We start from the raw sequence: 20,434 nt of genomic DNA, 5'->3' as shown, positions 1-20,434 counted from the left end.
GCTCGGAGGGATTGGGGGGCAGGAGGGGAAGGGGACAACAGAGGATGAGATGGCTGCATGGCATCACTGACTCGATGGACATGAGTTTGAGTGAACTCCGGGAGATGGTGATGGACAGGGGTGTGATTCATGGGGTCACAAAGAGTTGGATACGACTGAGTGAAGTGAACTGAACTACATGTAACAGGAAGCAGTTGAAGGGTTTTGGGGTGATCTAATCTAACTTATAATTTTAGAAAGATCACAGTCTGTGCCCTGAGGAATAACTCATTGAGGAAGGGTGGGACAAGATTAAGCCATAAGGACAATTAGGAAGACCTTGTAAGAGAGAATGAGACCTGACAGAGACCTGATGGAGGCCAAGTTCTGGAAGGGGTCCTGTAATGTGGTCACTTTTTTTTATACGAAAAATTTTAAAAGCAAGCTATTTTAGTGGCAATTGGTTAAAACAATCTTTTCCCATGCTCACTACTCCTGTATCAGCTTACCCTTGTTTCAGGTCGTATTGGAGTAGCTTCAGACATTTTTGGAAATCTGGTTATATGGATAAGACTGAGTTGAGGACACATTTAGTTTGCATTAAGTGAGATATATTAATGTGATTCACAGTGACTTCTCTGTATAGTTAAGTTGTTGCTAGTCAATCCTACTGTAGGAATTGCTTCCAGAAATATTCCTTCAAACTACTATGTCCACTCACCCAGCATTAGGAAATGAAACTTCACAAAACTAGCTTGGGCATGGTCTATGGTCCTCAGTACTTCAGTATATAGTTAGAAGAGGAGAATCAAAGTTTAAGATATGCAGATTGTGTCATATAATTTAGCAATTTGCCTATTCTAGGTCTCATATAAGTGGAATAAATCATATAGTATCTGTCCTTTTGTGCCTGGCTTATTTCACTTTAGCATAATGTCTTCCAGGTTCACCCATTTTGTAGCATGTCTCAGAATTTTATTCTTTTTAAAGGCAGAATAATGTTCCACTGTAGAGATATGCAACATTTTTGTTTATCTATTTATCAGTTGAAATATGATTTTTTAATCTGAGACTTGAAGGATAGGAAAGATTTGAGCAAAGCTGGCTAATTAATGGAGGTGAGCATCAGATATGTAAGAAAAGATAGAAGAAGTAGTCTGGGGCGACAGCATTCAAATATTTGTGAAGAGTATGGATGTTATTCAAAGTATAAGGACAAACCTGTTGGCTAAATGAAAACTCCACATTGACATGATATAATTTCTGTTTGAATATCATCATTCTTGCTGCAATGTAGTGTTCAAGTTCAAGTTCAGTCACTCAGTCGTGTCCTACTCCTTGCGACCCCATGAATCGCAGCATGCCAGGTCTCACTGTTCATCACCATCTCCCAGAGTTCACTCAGACTCACATCCATCGAGTCCGTGATGCCATCCAGTCATCTCATCCTCAGTCATCCCCTTCTCCTCCTACCCCCAATCCCTTCCAGCATCAGAATCTTTTCCAATGAGTCAACTCTTCTCATGAGGTGGCCAAAGTACTGGAGTTTCAGCTTTAGCATCATTCCCTCCAAAGAAATCCCAGGGTTGATCTCTTTCAGAACGGACTGGTTGGATCTCCTTGAAGTCCAAGGGACTCTCAAGAGTCTTCTCCAACACCACAGTTCAAAAGCAAGCAAGGAGTAAATATTGTTTTTGAAAGCACTCAATATGTATTTATGTCTTCCAATAGTTTTTTTTTTAACTGAGATATAATTGACGTATAACATTGTGTAAGTTTAAATGTACAACTTTTTGATTTGACATTCTTATATATTGCACTATGATTCAGTTCAGTTCAGTCACTCAGTCATGTCTGACTCTTTGCGACCCCATAAACTGCAGCATGCCAAGCCTCCCTGTCCATCACCAACTCTTGGAATCCACCCAAATCCATGTCCATTGTGTCAGTGATTCCATCCAACCATCTTATCCTCTGTCGTGCCCTTCTCCTCCTGCCCTCAATCTTTCCCAACATCAGGCTCTTTTCAAATGAGTCAGCTCTTCACATCAGGTGGCCAAAATATTGGAGTTTCAGCTTCAACATCAGTCTTTCCAATGAACACCCAGGACTGATCTTCTTTAGGATGGACTGTTTGGATCTCCTTGCAGTCCAAGGGACTCTCAAGAGTCTTCTCCAACACCACAGTTCAAAAGCATCAATTCTTCAGCACTCAGCTTTCTTTATAGTCCAACTCTCACATCCATATATGACCACAGGAAAAACCATAGCCTTGACTAGACGGGCCTTTGTTGACAAGGTAATGTCTCTGCTTTTTAATATGCTATCTAGGTTGGACATAACTTTCCTTCGAAGGAGTAAGCGTCTTTTAATTTCATGGCTGCAGTCACCATCTACAGTGATTTTGGAGCCCAGAAAAATAAAGTCAGCCACTGTTTCCCCATCTATTTCCCATGAAGTGATGGGACCAGATGCCATGATCTTAGTTTTCTGAATGTTGAGCTTTCAGCCAACCTTTTCACTCTCCTCTTTCACTTTCATCAAGAGGCTCTTTAGTTCCTCTTCACTTTCTGCCATAAGGGTGGTGTCATCCGCATATCTGAGGTTATTGATATTTCTCCCAGCAATCTTGATTCCAGCCTGTGCTTCCTCCAGCCCAACGTTTCTCATGATGTACTCTGCATAGAAGTTAAATAAGCAGGGTGACAATATACAGCCTTGATGTACTGCTTTTCCTATTTGGAACCAGTCTATTGTTCCATGCCCAGTTCTAACTGTTGCTTCCTGACCTGCATACAGGTTTCTCAAGAGACAAGTCAGGTGGTCTGGTATTGCCATCTCTTTCAGAATTTTCCACAGTTTATTGTGATCCACACAGTCAAAGGCTTTGGCATAGTCAATAAAGCAGAAATAGATATTTTTTCTGGAATTCTCTTGCTTTTTTGATGATCCAGCAGATGTTGGCATTTTAATCTCTGATTCGTCTGCCTTTTCTAAATTCAGCTTGGACATTTGGAAGTTCACAGTTCACATATTGCTGAAGTCTGGCTTGGAGAATTTTGATGATTAGCTAACACATTTATCATGCCATATAATTATCATTCCTTTTTTGTGGTAAGAACAATTAAAATATAGTTTCTCAGCAACACTGAAGTTTATAATACAGTATTGCTGGCTATAATTGCTATGCTGTACATTAGATCTGCAGGACTTATCTACTAGTTACAATCTTGTATTCTTAAACAATCTCTCTCCAGTTCCCTAACTCCCAGTCTTTGGTAATCATCATTGTACTCTCTTTTTATGAGTTTGGCTTTTTTTAGATTCCACATATAAGTGCTATTATATAGTATTGGTCTTTTTGATAAGTCGCTTAGCACAATGCACTCAAGGTCTATCCAGTTTATCACAAATGGCAGGATTTCCTTCCATATCCATAACCATGTCATATATATATATATATATCACATCCTTTTATCCATTCACTCATTGATAGACACTTACATTGTTTCCATATCTTGGCTATTGTGAGTAATGCTGCAGTAAACTCGGAAATGCAGATACCTCTATGATATCCTAGTTTTCATTTCCTTTGAATATATACCAAGAGGCGGAATTCCTGGGTCATATGGTAGTTTTATTTTTAATTTTTTGTGGTGGCATGTAATGTCATGTCATCTGCAAACAGGGTTTTAGTTCTTCCTTGACAGTTTGAATGCCTTGAAGTTCTTTTTTCTTGCTTAATTGGCTCTTGCTAGGACTTTTAGTACTATATTGAATAATGGTGAAAGTGGACCTACTTGTCTTGTTTGTGATCTTAAGAACAAAAGCTTCCAGCTTTCCACTGTCAAGTATGACTTTAGCTGTGGGGTAGTCGCATATAGTACATATAGATTTATTATGTTCAAGTACATTCCCTTTATATTCATTTTGTTTGGAGTGTTTTTAAAAACCTTGAATGAAAATTGTATGTTATAAAATACTTCTTCTGAACCTATTGAGATGATCATCATGACTTTTTCCCTTCACTTAGTTAATATGCTTCCCTGGTGGCTCAGATGGTTAAGAGTCTGTCTACAATGCGGGAGACCCAGGTTTGAGCCCTGGGTTGGGAAGAGCTCCTGGAGAAGGAAATGGCAATCCACTCCAGTACTATTGCCTGGAAAATCCCATGGACAGAGGAGCCTTTGTAGGCTACACTCTATGGGGTCGCAAACAGTTGGACATGACTGAATGGCTTCATATTCACTTTCTTTAGTTAATATAATGTATTACACTGATTGGATTGTGCATATTGAAACATGTTTGCATTCAAGAGATGATTCCCACTTGATCTTGGTGCCTGATATTTTTACTGTATTATTGAGTTCAGTTGCTGATCTATTGTTGAGGAGTTTTGCCTCTATGTATATCAGGGATATTGATCTGTAATTTTACTTTCTTATAGTGTCCTTGTCTGATTTAGGATCAGGATAATGCTGGCCTCATAAAATAAGTTTAAAAGTATTCCCTTTTCTTCTTCTTTTTAAATATTTGAAAAAGATTGGTATTCAGTTCAGTTCAGTTCAGTTGCTCAGTCGTGTCTGACTCTTTGCGACCCCATGAATTGCAGCACGCCAGGCCTCACTGTCCATCACCAACTCCTGGAGTTCACTCAGACTCACGTCCATCTAGTCAGTGATGCCATCCAGACATCTCATCCTCTGTCGTCCCCTTCTCCTCCTGCCCCAAATCCCTCCCAGCATCAGAGTCTTTTCCAATGAGTCAACTCTTCGCATGAGGTGGCCAAAGTACTGGAGTTTCACCTTTAGCATCATTCCTTCCAAAGAAATCCCAGGGCTGATCTCCTTCAGAATGGACTGGTTGGATCTCCTTGCAGTCCAAGGGACTCTCAAGAGACTTCTCCAACACCCCAGTTCAAAAGCATCAATTCTTCAGCGCTCAGCCTTCTTCACAGTCCAACTCTCACATCCAAACATGACTACTGGAAAAACCATAGCCTTGACTAGACAGACCTTAGTCGGCAAAGTAATGTCTCTGCTTTTGAATATGCTATCTAGGTTGGTCACAACTTTTCTTCCAAGGAGTAAGCGTCTTTTAATTACATGGCTGCAATCACCATCTGCAGTGATTTTGGAGTCCAGAAAATTTAAAGTCTGACACTGTTTCTACTGTTTCCCCATCTATTTCCCATGAAGTGATGGGACCAGATGCCATGGTCTTCGTTTTCTGAATGTTGAGCTTTAAGCCAACTTTTTCACTCTCCTCTTTCACTTTCATCAAGAGGTTTTTTAGTTCCTCTTCACTTTCTGCCATAAGGGTGGTGTCATCTGCATATCTGAGGTTATTGATATTTCTCCCAGCAATCTTGATTCCAGCTTGTGTTTCTTCCAGTCCAGTGTTTCTCATGATGTACTCTGCATAGAAGTTAAATAAGCAGGGTGACAATATACAGCCTTGACGCACTCTTTTTCCTATTTGGAACCAGTCTGTTGTTCCATGTCCAGTTCTAACTGTTGCTTCCTGACCTGCATACAGATTTCTCAAGAGGCAGGTCAGGTGGTCTGTATTCCCATCTCTTTCAGAATTTTCCACAGTTTATTGTGATCCACACAGTCAAAGGCTTTGGCATAGTCAATAAAGCAGAAATAAATGTTTTACTGGAAGTCTCTTGCTATTTTGATGATACAGCGGATGTTGGCAATTTGATCTCTGGTTCCTCTGCCTTTTCTAAAACCAGCTTGAACATCAGGAAGTTCACGGTTCATGTATTGCTGAAGCCTGGCTTGGAGAATTTTGAGCATTACTTTACTACCGTGTGAGTTTAATTCCTATTTAAATGATTTACAGAATTCACCAGCGAAGCCACCTGGCCCTGGACTTTACTTTTGATTACTGCTTCAGTCTCTTTGTGTGTGCATGCCTGCTAAGTCCCTTCAGTCTTGTCCATCTCTTTGCAACCCTATGGACTGTAGCCCACCAGGCTTCTGGGTCCATGAGATTCTCCAGGCAAGAACATTGGAGTGGGTTGCCATGCCCTCCTCCAGGGAATCTTCCTCACTCAGGGATCAAACCCAGGTCTCCCGCATTGCAGGTGGATTCTTTACCAGCTGAGCCACCAGGGAAGCCCTTCAGTATCCTTACTAGTAATTTATTTGTTCATAAATCTTTCTGATCAGTCTTGGTTGATTGTTTTTAGAAATTTATCCATTTCTTTTAGGTTCTCCAAATTTTTAGCCATATACATAATAGTGTTGTGATCGTTTGTATTTCTGTGATATCAGTCATAATTTTACTCATTAATTTCTAATTTTATTTATTTGAGTTCTCTTTTTTTTTTCTTGGTGAGTCTATTTAAAAGTTTGTGCATATTGTTTATCTTTTCAAAAATCACCTCTGAGTTTTATTGATTTTTTTCTGTGTCATTTTAGTCTGTATTTTATTTATTTCTGCCTGATCTTTGATACTTTCTTTCTTCTATAACTTAGAGCTTAGTTTGTTCTGCTATTTTAGCTCATTAAAGACATCTTCTTCTGTTTCTCCATTTTCCTTGACTCTCTGTGTTGGTTTCTGTGCATTAGATCAAACAGCCACTTTTCTCAGTCTTGAAGGGGTGGTCTTCTATAGAAGATGAATCTCATCATTCAACCCAGCCCGAGGGCTTTGTTGTCTCTTAAACTTGTGTGATTGTCCAAGTAGACTTCTTTGTTCTTGGTGGCTCCCAGTAGTTGAAAGTGTGTCAAGACCTGTCAATGCCTGAAAGGGGAGATCTCAGTCAGTACCTAGATGCAGATTGGTTGGAAGCCAGACCATCAGGAAATAGCTCTTAAACTATACAAAGAGGCCTCATTCAGGGAAAAGCTGGGAATGGGTATGTCCATTAGCTCCCTCTGCACTGAGCTCTGGGGGGATGGCCACAACGAGTCTTTGTGAGGCCATTATAGTTTTGCAGGTTTCATGGGCGCAAGCCCCACTGACTTTTAGACGTGAATGCTTTGCGGACCTGTCTCAGATACAAATCCTAAAAGTTAGGGTGCTGGGTGTTGGATCTAAGCCCTGCACACAGCAAGAATAAGGTGGGCCTTGTGAGTCCCCTCTCAAATTTTTGTTGCCATATTAGGGGTCCTATGGCGGGGCTGTGTCTCTGCCTCTCTTACATGTGTGTATGGCTGTGCTGAGTCTTCATTGCTGCCTGCAGTCTGTCTCTAGTTTTTGTGAGTGAGGGCTACTCTCTGGTTGAGGTGCTCAGGCTTTTCATTGCAGTGGCTTCTCTCTCTCTCTCCCTCTCTATTTTTCAGGTGGCTTCTCTTGCTTCTGTGTACAGGCTGTAGGCACATGGGCTTCAGTAGTTGTGGGGCATGGGCTCGGTAGTTGAGGCTCACCTGCTCTGGAGTTGAGCCAGAGTTGTGGTTCAGTGGTTTAGCTGTTCCAGGACATATGGGATCATCCCAGATTAGGGACTGAACCCATGTATCCTGAATTGGCAGATGAGTTCTTAACCTCTGGAGCTTCAAGGAAGTCCTTTGCTTATCTATTTTGATATATATATTTTTTCTTGTTCACCTGATGTGTAGGAGTCATGTAGCTAGTTTTTGGATTTCTTTGAGAAAAAACTGTATGTAGTTGTAGATTTGATGTGTCTGTGGGAAAAAGTAATATCTGTAGCCTCATATGTTGCCGCATCAATCCAGAATCTCTTTCATGTCAATTTTGTTTTAAAGCAAGGCAAGATTTAGTTTAAAAATTCACACAGCTGAGGATTTGTCCAGGGAATAGCTCTACTAGGGTTATTCATAATTTCAGATAATCTGTTCTTCTGGAGGAAAAGATTTGAAAGTGAATGTCAGATTTCCTACCACAGTCCACAGCCAAACTCTTCCCTATGGTTGGATTAATACGAACTTATGGAAGTCTTTTCTCCTCTCCTTATCCATTATTCTACAGTCTTGTAGTAACTTTTACTAAAGAAACATTCATGTTTTGCCACATGGCACTGTCCATTCCTGGGAATAAGGAGATCGCTGCAAGGCCAGGTTTAGCAGAGTCTGCAATAGCAAGCATTTGATATTTTATTTGCATATTTATGTATTTATTTGTCTCTTACTCCAGCCCTTGTGCTTAAATGTTGCTTTTAGAAAGAGTTTTCCTTTGTGAGAGCTGAACTAAAATGGGTGATTTGGCTGATGAATTCTCTGGCCTACTAAAAAGGCTAGAGAAGATAAGAAGGAAAAATTTTACTCCTCAGTTGCTTAGCAGAGTCAATCATGGCATTTCCTTCTTTCAAGGAGACTAAGCTTGTTTTCAAAAAAAATGTTAGAAACATATAACTTCTTCAAATTTATTCAGAATGACTCAGTCTGTGCTGAAAAAGATGAATGGAATTCTGAGCTCTACATTTTCACTGTGTCTGCTTTTTGCTAATCCACATAATTTTTAATTGGAAATACCTTTGGAACTTTATTTATTTCACCTATTGCTGTTTGTGGGTCAGAGTCTCCCCCAGATATAAGACAAAAGACGATTTGACAAGTTGGTTTAGCAGTTGGGGATCTGACCACAAGATGGCAGAGCACTTTTGTCAAGGAAGAAAATGTGAATGCTTCCTTTAGGTTGACTCTGTAACAGCAAAAGCAGATGCCTGTGTTGAAACGTTAAGAAACCACTGTGCTTTGGAGGAAAGGAAGAGATAACCTGGTAATCGAAGTAGCTCTCCTGGCTGGAGATCGCAGGTCCCAATTTGGAGAACAATGAAGACACCTATGGGACCTTGGTTCCTCTTCCTGTGGCTGCAGCTGGACTGTGAGTGGAGAATTTTGTGAACAGGGTGTTTTAGTAAATATTTATTAGAAGTCTGAGGAGAAGACTGGTCTTTTCTGGATAGCCTGAAATTACTGTAGGGGGAAAAAAGCAAACTCTGGGAAATGATGATAACGATTTTGTCTGGCTTTCTTTTCTTTTTTTGTTACAGATAAGAGTAGAGGAGAAAAAGTGGAGCAGTATCCCTCTTTCCAGAGTGTCCAAGAGGGAGACAACTGTGTTATCAACTGCACTTACACAGACAGTGCCTCCGCTTACTTTGTTTGGTACAAACAAGAACCTGGAAAAGGTCTGCAGTTGCTTATACATACTCTTTCAAATGTGGATAAGAAAGAAGGACAAGGACTCATTGTTTTATTGAATAAGAAGAACAAACATCTCTCCCTGAACATCACAGCTACCCACCCCGGTGACTCAGCCACCTACTTCTGTGCTGCAAGAGCACAGTGGTCCCCCGGCACCTGCAGCCTCTACCCAAACCTGAGCCCCAAACTTTTTTTCTTTGCCACAGAGACTGTCAGATATTTGCTGTACTATTGCATTTTAGATATATAGACATTCTATACATCCCTCAAAGAAAGTGAGTTTCAAGATGGCCGAAAAAGTGTTAGAATATTTTGAATGATTGCTTAAGCGTAGTTAGTGGTTTCTTAGTTGGATATATGGACTTTAGGATTGATTTTATGAGTACTACTCAGAGTTCTCCCCTTCCAAGGACATCTTGGTGTCAATGTCAAAGATCACTCTTCTTGATGGAAAGATTCTTATCTTTTGAGTGTATCATTTATTAACTTTTCCTGATTTTAAAATATTAACTATGTGTTATGGAAAAAAAAAAGTACAAAATAGAAGGTTAAAATGTCATCCTATCATTCAGATAAATCATGGCTAATGTTTAGTATACCTTCTTCATTAAAATCTTGTTAAAAATTAGGAGCATATAGACTGATATTTTAAATTATTTCCACTTAATATTATATCCTAATCTAAACATTTCATATTTGTAAATCTTATAAAACCTAGTTTATTATGATTTCATGGGTAATTTTATGTCACCGTTTTATTTCTTCTTACATCATCCCCTTGCATTTGTGGTAAAAGGAAATATTTTTTCTGGTGTTACCCTTTAAATAGTTTTAAAAATGAGGTAGCCATATTTATGGGCTTCCCAGGTGGTGCAGTGTAAAGAATATGCCTGCCAATGCAGGAGATGTAGGAGATGTGGGTTCCACCCCTGGGTTGGAGAGACTCCCTGGAGTAGGAATGGCAACCCACTCCATTTTTCTTGACTGCAAAATTTCCAGGAACAGAGGAGCCTTGTGGGCTATAGCCCATGGGGTCACTACGAGTTGGACTCAATAGCATCTGAGCACACATACGCAGCTATATTTATGGCAATGGCTACCAAAATAATTTATGCTAATAACGGGTATAAAGGCAGTGACAAAGGAAGGAATAGACTAGGGAAAAAAGAATTTGAGTAAAACAGAAGATGAGTTCTAAATTAATGGGCAGAACAGGATTATTTCCCCAATTGTGTTGTATCAATTGTTTAGATCAGAGGTTCTCAGACTTTCTCCTGAAGCATCCCTACAAAGGAGGGAGAATAAACATGATCATTTCCTTCCTGGAATCTGTACAATGAGGCACAGCAGTTCAAAGTAGTCTGCTGTCAGTGCAAACAATCTCATATTTACTTTATTTATTATATTGTTTTTGTTTAATCAAGCTCTGACTAGTTTTATTAAAGAAAACTTGTACATGATTTTTTTTTACAATATCTCCATTTGTTTTATTTTATTTTATTTCTTTTTTAAATTGGAGTGATCATTTTTATTTTACTGTAGCTGAGCACTAAAGAATTGATGCTTTTGAACTGTGGTGTTGGGGAAGACTCTTGAGAGTCCCTTGGACTGCAACGAGATCCAACCAGTCCATCCTAAAGGAAATGAGTCCTGAATATTCATTGGAAAGACTGATGCTGAAGCTGAAACTCCAATACTTTGGTCACCTGATGTGAAGAAGTGATCACTTGAAAAGACCCTGATGCTGGGAAAAACTGAAGGCAGCAGAAGGGGACGACAGAGGATGAGATGGTTGGATGGCATCACTGATTCAATGGACACAAGTGTGAGTAAATTCCGGGAGTTGGTGATGGACCGGGAGGCCTGGCGTGCTGCAGTCCATGAGGTTGCAAAGAGTCGGACACGACTGAGAGGCTGAACTGAATTGAACTGATATCCATATTAATTTTAAACAATTTATCAATTTGCCTGTTCTTTAGTTTTTCAGTGATAACAGTGCTCCCAGATGCTGCATTGTATGTATCTCAGGTTTTGTCTTGAAGAGAGCAATACTCTAATTTGAGAAGCATAAAGTTGAACATTTGGTGGAAAAAAAGTGTTGCCAAATCACTAGGTAATCAATAAATATTGATTAACAAATGAAGTACCTTACATGAGGAATTAAGTTCCAGAGAGATTAAAGTAATTAAACCACAAAGTTATTGGTTAAAAATGCAAATGTATATTAATTAAGAAACTGAATAGGAAAGACTTTCTGAACTTAAAAATGATGGAAGAGATAAAGGGAAAAATAGAAGATGTGATTACTTAAATATTAAAAGCTAATATAGTCTATGAAAAAAATCAAAATTATTATGCCCCAATCACACCAGGACTTCTCTGGTGGCTCGCCTGGTAAAGAATCCATCTACAATGCAGGAAACCTGGGTTCGATCCCTGGGTTGGGAAGATCCCCTGGAGAAGGGAACGGCTACTTTAATATTCTGGCCTGGAGAATTTCACGGACTGTATAGTCTACGGGGTTGCTCAGACATGACTGAGCAACTTTCACTTCACTTCACTTCAATCACAGTTAACTGTTAATTTCCTTTTGACAGTAGATCAATAATTTTTATAAATACTTTTAAAATGCATTAAAACAAAAATATTAATATCCAAGTAGGTAAATATACAGAAGATGTGATGAGGTAATTTACACAGGAAAAAGCAACATGGTTCACAAACATGGAAAATGTTTAAACCTACTGGTATTTATAATAACATAAATTATTGTTGTTCAGTCGCTAAGTCATGTCTGACTCTTTGTGACTCCATGGACTGCAGCATGCCAGACTCTCCTGTCTTTCACTATCTCCCTGAGTTTGCTCAAACTCATCCATTGAGTTGATGATGCCATCTAGCCATCTCATCCTCACTGCCCTCTTCTCCTCCTGCCTTTAATCTTTTCCAGAATCAGGGCCTTTTCTAATGAGTTGGTTCTTCACCTCAGGTGGCCAAAGTTCTGGAGCTTCAGCTTCAGCATCAGTCCTTCCAATGAATATTCAGGGTTGATTTCCTTTAGGATTGACTGGCTTGATCTACTTGCAATCCAAGGGACTCTCAAGAGTCTTCTCCAGCACCATAATTCAAAAGTATCAATTCTTTGGTGCTCAGCCTTTTTATGGTCCAAATCTCATATCCATACATGACTACTGGAAAACCACAGCTTTGATTATATGGATCTTTGTCCACAAAGTGATGCTTCTGCTTCTTAATACACTGTCTAATTTTGTCAGAGCTTTACAGCCAAGGAGCAAGTGTCTTTTGATTTCATGGCTTCAGTCACAGTCCACAGCAATTTTGGAGCCCAAGAATATAAAACCTGTCAGTGTTCCTACTTTTCCCCCTTCTATTTGCCATTAAGTGATAGAAATGTAACTGGATAACTTTAAAAAACCTATTAGGGAATTATAGGAATAATTTAATGGCAATTAAAAAAAAGAATTTGGACATGATGCAGTGATATCAACATGCTCTAGTGAGAGACTACATCTGTAAGCAATTTTGGAAACTCTTAAAAAGCATACTTTGTTTTTTACAATTTATTTTTACTGTCTTATTATTTTTAAACTTATTTATTTTTTAAATTATTTTCTTTGTTGTAATTTTCTGTAGGGAATCTGTCTTCAGGAAAACCTTAATTTATAAAAACATAATTATTTACAAAGTTATTTATAAAGTTATTTATACCATCCAAAAATTAAAAACCAAAATGTATAATCTTGAAAGGCTTAATCACCCAAATGGAATATTATATAATAGCAAATAAATGGTATTTATAAAAGAAACTACAATGATTATTTAAAAGTGATAATTGGGAAGAATTAAAATGCTAACTATAGTGATTGCTACATAGTAAAAACGTGAATAGTGCAGAGGCTGGGAAGTAATACACAAAGACACTGACAATACATATCTTTGCTTGATAGGATAAGTAATGATTTTTACTTTTTCATTCTATTTTCTATATTTTCAAAATTTGAATCTTGTTTGATATACAGTAGTTCTAATCCATCACTTTCTGTAAATTCTCTAAAATTCCTTCTAGCTCTGAAGTTAAGTGACCCTGGTTCAGTCACCTCTACTTCATAGTGAGAAGGCAGAAATGGGCTCCTGACTGGTTATAGTTTGCCTTGTATTCTTTTTCCTCTATCAGTAGTTCTTACTGTGTATGATGAATGTACAAAGCATTTCATGTACATTAGTCTATCCATTCTGGTAATAACACCCTGATAGTATCCATATTTTACAGGCAAGGAAAATGGTACTTGAGGACATTAAGTAGCTTGCTGAAGCTCAGTCAGAGAGATTTAATGAAAGAACTGAGCCAGATTAGTTTGAGGCTGGAACACAGTCTCTTAAAGATTACTTCATAATGCCTACCACCTCCTTCTCCAAATTCCTCTAGTGGACAAGCAGCCAGATTAAATGTATGGAATTTTCACATTACTCACTTGCTCAAAAGCCTCAGTAGTTATTTGCAAATAAATAACCTGCACAATGAATTTAGGCATTCAAAATCTGCTTTCTAAACCTAAACTCTCCTTCTAGGTTTATTTCTCATCATACTCTAGATGATTCTCTTCTTTCTTCCATGCGCTTGTCCATCTGTCTGTCCATCTATCCATCCGTCTAGGCACAAGTATGGCTTAAATATATTTGAGGCAATAATTGTAATTCATCTTGAAAATATCAAAGTGGAAAAGAAAGAAACTCTGATAGCTATAATCAGAGGACTGGTGTATTTTTAAGAATTTTATTTATTTATTTTTGGCTGTACTGGGTCTTCATTGATGCTTGGGCTTTTCTCTAGTTGCTGCCAGCAGGGGCTGTTTTCTGGTTGCAGTGTGCAAGCTTCTCATTGTGGTGGCTTCTCTTGTTGCACAGCAAAGGCTCTAGGGTGCATGGGCTTAGTAGTGTGGCTCGTGGGCTCTAAAGCACAGGCTCAGTATTTGTGGTGCATGGGTTTAGTTGCTCTGTGGCATATTCGATCTTCCCAGACTAGGGATTGAACCTGTGTCTCCTACATTGGCACGCAAATTCTTTACCACTGAGTCACCAGGAAAGCACTGTTGTATTTTTTAAAAAAATTTACAGGACCTCTCAGAGAGCATTCTGTATGAATTGAGAAACATCACTGATTTGAGTTATCGTTGGAGCTTAACTATTTACTTACGCTAGCCCAACAAGATTAAGAAGAAAGAAAATTTGAAGTCAAAGCAATACTTTTCCTACCTATGGGGAGGCAAATAGGGATGAAGAGAGGAGATTCAATTCTTGGATCTGAGGTTTCCTAGAGTTCAGTCATGCATTCTTCTATGTTCACATTATCTGGAGCTCATGAAATCCTCTGATAACTGTCATGGGAACAGCAGAATAGTCTGGGCAATGGCATGAAGACCTTGGGAAGCCTTATCATTTGTCCTGTAATCAAACTTGAAAGTGAAAAATGTGAAAGTGAAAGCCACTCAGTTGTGTCTGACTCTTTGTTGCCCCATGCACTGTAGCCCGCCAGGCTCCTTTGTCCATGGCAATTTTCCAGGCAAAAACAGTGGAGTGGGTTGCCATGTCCTCCTCCAGGGGATCTTTCCAACCCAGGGATCAAACCCAGATTTCTGGCACTGCAGGCAGATTCTTTACTGTCTGAACCATGAGGGAAGCCAAAGAATACTGGAGTGCGTAGCCTATCCCTTCTCCAGGGGAGCCTCCTGACCCAGGAATCTAACCAGGGTCTCTTGCACTGCAGATAGACTCTTCACCAGCTGAGCTCTCAGGGAAGCCCAAACCTAATACTACAAATCCAGTTTGTATGTACTGAGGCTCAACAAACATTGTTCTGGACTTGCCACTTAAAGTGTAATCTGAGTACCAGCAACACCAACATCACCAGTAAGTTTATTAGAAACTTAGACTATTCAGTCCTATCCCAGTCCTAATGGAACAGAATCTGTATCTTGGCAAAATCTTTAGGTTCTTTGTATGGATAGTACATTTGAGAAGCACTGTTCTAGAACACATACTGGAGTGGCTGGCCAATCCTTTCTCCAGGGGATCTTCCCGACCCTGGGATTGAACCTGGGTCTCCTTCTTGTAGGCAGATTCTTTACTGTCTGAGCCACCAGGGAAGCCCTCTCTAGAGCACATTACATTTTGTAAAAACCTGCTGAATACAAGATGGCAATGTTTCCTATTTTTTTCAGATTCTTTCTCAGATTTGAGAGAACGTTCACTTTAGAGTTGAATTAGGTCAGTGTGTGTATGTAAAGGACTGAACAGGCTTGTCATGGATTAGTTGGGCAGAAGGTGGAGACTTCCTCCAATAGAAGAACCCCAGTAATACTTGCCAAACTAAAGAGAGTAGCTCTCTGATTGAGGGGGCTGAGTCCACCTTTCAAGCCACATCTGGGGAGAAGAATGCTACAGTTTCTGGGAGTTGTTAGTGATTTTGTGGCTTCCAGTGGACTGTGAGTTGGAGGCTCCTGGTGATGAAGAGAAAGAGATCCACAGCCCACAGGATAGAGCAAGGAGGATCAGGATCCACTCTGCTTCATCTTTGGTTATACCCAGGTTGTGGGAAGAAAATATGGCTCTTAAGAGTGTTAGTGTCAACCTCCTGTATCTGGTCTAGTGTTTCTGGTTAGGGATAAGCAGCCAAAAGATGGAACAGGATCCCTAGCCCCTGGGCTTTCAGGAGGGTGAAAAGGCCACTGTGACCTGTAACTGAATGAATTATCCCCCAGTATCCTGACAGTGGTACTGACAAGATTTGGGGAGAGGCTTGGTCATCTTGATCCTAATACATGAAAATGAGTGTGAGAAACAGAAGACTGAGGGCGGCCTCTGACACCAGGCTCAGACAGAGCTCCTTTCACATCACAGCCTCCCAGCCTGCATCTCAGCTCAGCAGGGCACTGCCTTCCACCGCCTGTACCCAAGCCCTGCCAACAGCTCACAGAAAACAGAGCTGCTGCCTGTGTAACCCACAAAGGCTTAGAAAACAAAATGAGAGTTACTTAAAGGGCCAAAGGGTGTGAGATAGGGCACTGGATTGACCACATATGGGGGGTCCATTTTATTGTCTCAGCACTGCTGATACTGACTGTGTGAGTTGGGAAAACAGAGAGGACTTTGGTCTCCAGGCCCTGCCAAGTTTCTTCCAGCACACCTAGCCCACATTCTTTGTAGATGTCTCTGGTGATAGTGCTCTTTCTGGCCCTTCCAGGCCTTTTATCTCATGAAGTGAAGTGAAGTGAAGTCGCTCATTCGTGTCCGACTCTGCGACCCCATGGGCTGTAGCCTACCAGGCTCCTCTGTCCATGGGATTTTCCAGGCAACAGTCCTAGAGTGGATTGCCATTTCCTTCTCCAGGGGATCTTCCCAAACCAGGGTTTGAACCCAGGTCTCCTGCATTGTAGACAGACGCTTTACCGTCTGAGCCAATTTTATCTCATAGGGGAACAAAATTTGCCACCCAAAAATGTATCTTTGGCATGAGGATTAATTTAGGTTAGTTATTTTGAAAGCCCAAAAGACTCATGAAGAATTTATGACCTTTCCCTTAAGTGCCTAAAATGTAAATAGAGGACCTGTTCCAGGAAGGAAGCCATCACCATAGATAATTATAGTATGAAATAGTTGTTAAAGTTCCTCTCTGTGTCCTATTGTCTCTACATGGCCCAACAAACATTTGTTTATCAAAAGTTGTTTTTCCATCTCCATGTGAATTGCCATCCACCCTTTTGAAGTCCCAAATCACCACCCTCAACATCCTCTTTTGTCTTTAGTTGAAGGCCATATTTAAGATGAGAGTCTCTGCCATTTTACTCAGTTCTCCTAGGTCTCTCCCAAGTGTACATGTTATTAAACTTCTGTTTGATTTTCTCCTGTTAATTTGTCTCATGTCAGTTTAATTCTTAGACCAGCCAGAAGAACCTAGGAGGATACAGCAAATTTTCTTTATTTCTGACAATCTAAACTCTTTGAAGCAGATACGGGGGAGATTTAAAAGAAAGCCTTACTGAGACTTCCGTTTCTTAAAAGCAATTAGTCCAAAATAAATCTCAAGCCAATGAAATAAATATACTTTGGGGTGGCAAGCTTTGTTCTCCCGTAGGCTTAAATACATGATTTCTCAAGCTTGTCTTGGCCCTGAGTTTCAAACAGTCTAATTTTTCAGAGTACAAAACAAACAAAATATGCCTAAAAATACCTGAGAACTTGAAAAGTTTTTCATTTTGATTGTATCGACTAAAAAAGGATGTACAGCTTGAGAGTTGTGAGTTGTTTTATTTGGGCAGAATGAGGACTGCAGCCCAGGAGGTAGCATGTCAGATGGCTCTATAAGACTGCTCCAAAGTGGCAGTGGGGGAAAGTCAATATATAAGGTTTCGGTGAAGGAGGAGTTCAATACCATGAAGCACTCAATTGACAAAAGGTTTTTTGTTATTCATGAGGATCTGATGTCATCATGAAGGGATTTAGGGCTTCTCTAGATATGACGAGATGCAAGGATTGAGCTAATGAAATCTGTTTCTAAAAACATCCAACTATCTAAAGACCTGTCCCACCAGAATCCCTGGAGGACAGACTGCCTCACTCCACCATGAACTCCCTCAGGGATTGTTGAAGGTCCACAGCTATAGCAGCGTAGGGTTCAATCTCCGCAGAGGCAGATGGCAATGACTTTGTTGTTCAGTCATTGGCAATGCTCTTGGTAAGTGCCAGTTTGTAGTTGACACTGGTTTTTAAGCAAGAAATTGATTCTGCCCAGTTTTTTGTGACTAAGGCAGAACAGGATGAGAACTACACAAGGTTAAATGCATTTCGCTCTCTTTTAAAATATTTCTCCTGAATATAAAATGTATATTCCTTTAGATGAAAAACTGGTCCAAAAATTTGAGACTTCTAAACTGAACATAAAATAAAAGACGATGATGACAAAGACATACAATGATGATATTAGCAAATTAAGCCATATTCTGTTATTATTCATTTTGTGAACAGAAAACTGAAACCAAGCAAGACCCTGTGAGACTCCTGGGCACAAAAGACTTTCTGAATCCCCTTCCCTGAGTTCCAAAGGGTAGGTTCAGTTCAGTTTAGTTCAGTTGCTCAGTTGTGTCTGACTCTTTGTGACCCTATGAACTGCAGCACGCCAGGCCTCCCTGTCCATCACCAACTCCCAGAATCTACCCAAACCCATGTCCATCGAGTTGCTAATGCCATCTAGCCATCAGGGTCTTTTCAATTGAGTCAGCTCTTCACATCAGGTGGCCAAAGTATTGGAGTTTCAGCTTCAACATCAGTCCTTCCAATGAAGACCCAGGACTGAACTCCTTTAGGATGGACTGGTTGGATCTCCTTGCAGTCCAAGGGACTCTCAAGAGTCTTCTCCAACACCACAGTTCAAAAGCATCAATTCTTCGGTGCTCAGTTTTCTTTATAGTCCAACTCTGACATCCATACATGACCACTGGAAAACCATAGCCTTGACTAGACAGACCTTTATTGACAAAGTAATGTCTCTGCTTTTAATATGCTCTCTAGGTTGGTCATAACTTTCCTTCCAAGAAGTAAGTGTCTTTTAATGTCATGGCTGCAGTCATCATCTGCAGTGATTTTGGAGTCCAGAAAAATAAAGTCAGCCACTGTTTCCACTGTTTCCCCATCTATTTCCCATGAAGTGATGGGACCGGATGCCATGATCTTGGTTTTCTAAATGTTGAGCTTTAAGCTAACTTTTTCACTCTCCTCTTTCACCTTCATCAAAAAGTTCTTTAGTTATTCACTTTCTGCCATAAGGGTGGTGTCATCTGCATATCTGAGGTTATTGATATTTCTCCCAGCAATCTTGATTCCAGCCTGTGCTTCCTCCAGCCCAGGGTTTCTCATGATGTACTCTGCATCAGTTCAGTTCAGTTCAGTTCAGTTGCTCAGTCATGTCTGACTCTTTGAGACCCCATGAATCGCAGCACACCAGGCCCCCCTGTCCATCACCAACTCCCGGAGTTCACTCAGATTCACATCCATTGAGTCGGTGATGCCATCCAGCCATCTCATCCTCGGTCGTCCCCTTCTCCTCCTGCCCCCAATCCCTCCCAGCATCAGAGTCTTTTCCAATGAGTCAACTCTCCGCATGAGGTGACCAAAGTACTGGAGTTTCAGCTTTAGCATCATTCCTTCCAAAGAAATCCCAGGGCTGATCTCCTTCAGAATGCACTGGTTGGATCTCCTTGCAGTCCACGGGTACTCTGCGTAGAAGTTCAATAAGCAGGGTGACAATATACAGCCTTAATGTACTCCTTTTCCTATTTAGAACTAGTCTGTTGTTCCATGTCCAGTTTGAACTGTTGCTTCCTGACCTGCATATAGGTTTCTCAAGAGGCAGGTCAGGTGGTCTGGTATTCCTATCCTTCTGAGAATGTTCCACAGTTTATTGTGATCCACACAGTCAAAGGTTTGGCATAGTCAATAAAGGAGAAATAGATGTTTTTTCTAGAACTCTCTTACTTTTTCAATGATGCAGCGGATGTTGGCAGTTTGATCTCTGGTTCCTCTGCCTTTTCTGCAGAACTAAAACCCCCAGCAAGTGGGAGACCTGTTGAAGCACTCTTCAATTTAGAGAAGGTCACGGTTTGCCCATCATCACCTGATGCCAGATGATCTCTGCACTGAAAGAATGTGGACCCTGAACACCCTGATCCTTATTAGCAACCCTGTCCCCTGGTTACTTGACTTCACACTCCCAGATGTCTGACTCTGGGTGAGTGATCACACCATTGTGGTTATCTCAGTCATTAAGATATTTTTTGTACAGTTCTTCTATGTGTTCTTGCCACGTCTTCTTAATACCTTCTACTTCTGTTAGGTCCATACTATTTCTGTCCTTTACTGTGCCCATCTTTACATGAAAGGAGAAGGCAATGGCACCCCACTCCAGTACTCTTGCTTGGAAAATCCCACAGGCAGAGGATCCTGGTGGGCTGCAGCCCATGGGGTCGCTAAGAGTTGGATATGACTGAGCGACTTCACTTTCACTTTTCACTTTCATGCATTGGAGAAGGAAATGGCAACCCACTCCAGTGTTCTTGCCTGGAGAATCCCAGGGACAAGGGAGCCTGGTGGGCTGCCATCTATGGGGTCGCACAGAGTCGGACAGGACTGAAGTGACTTAGCAGCAGTTACAGGAAATGTTCTCTTGGTATCTCTAGTTTTCTTGAAGAGATCCCTAGACTTTCTCATTCTACTGTTTACCTCTACTTCTTTGCATTGTTCATTTAAGGTTTTAAATGAGA

General features: G+C 40.4%; 1 gene segment (V, D, J or C); it reads left to right on the top strand.

Annotated features, from left to right (window-relative positions):
* Positions 1 to 8,597: 8,597 nt before the first annotated feature.
* Positions 8,598 to 9,586, top strand: LOC101112904 (T cell receptor alpha variable 5-like). The segment is given in 2 exon segments: positions 8,598 to 8,778; positions 8,948 to 9,586. Coding segments are annotated over 2 exon segments (456 nt in total).
* The last annotated feature ends 10,848 nt before the right edge of the window (positions 9,587 to 20,434 follow it).

The sequence above is a fragment of the Ovis aries genome, chromosome 7 (genome assembly GCF_016772045.2).
Source record: "Ovis aries strain OAR_USU_Benz2616 breed Rambouillet chromosome 7, ARS-UI_Ramb_v3.0, whole genome shotgun sequence".
NCBI classification, from domain to species: Eukaryota; Metazoa; Chordata; class Mammalia; order Artiodactyla; family Bovidae; genus Ovis; species Ovis aries.
This window is presented reverse-complemented; position numbering and strand designations above follow the sequence as displayed.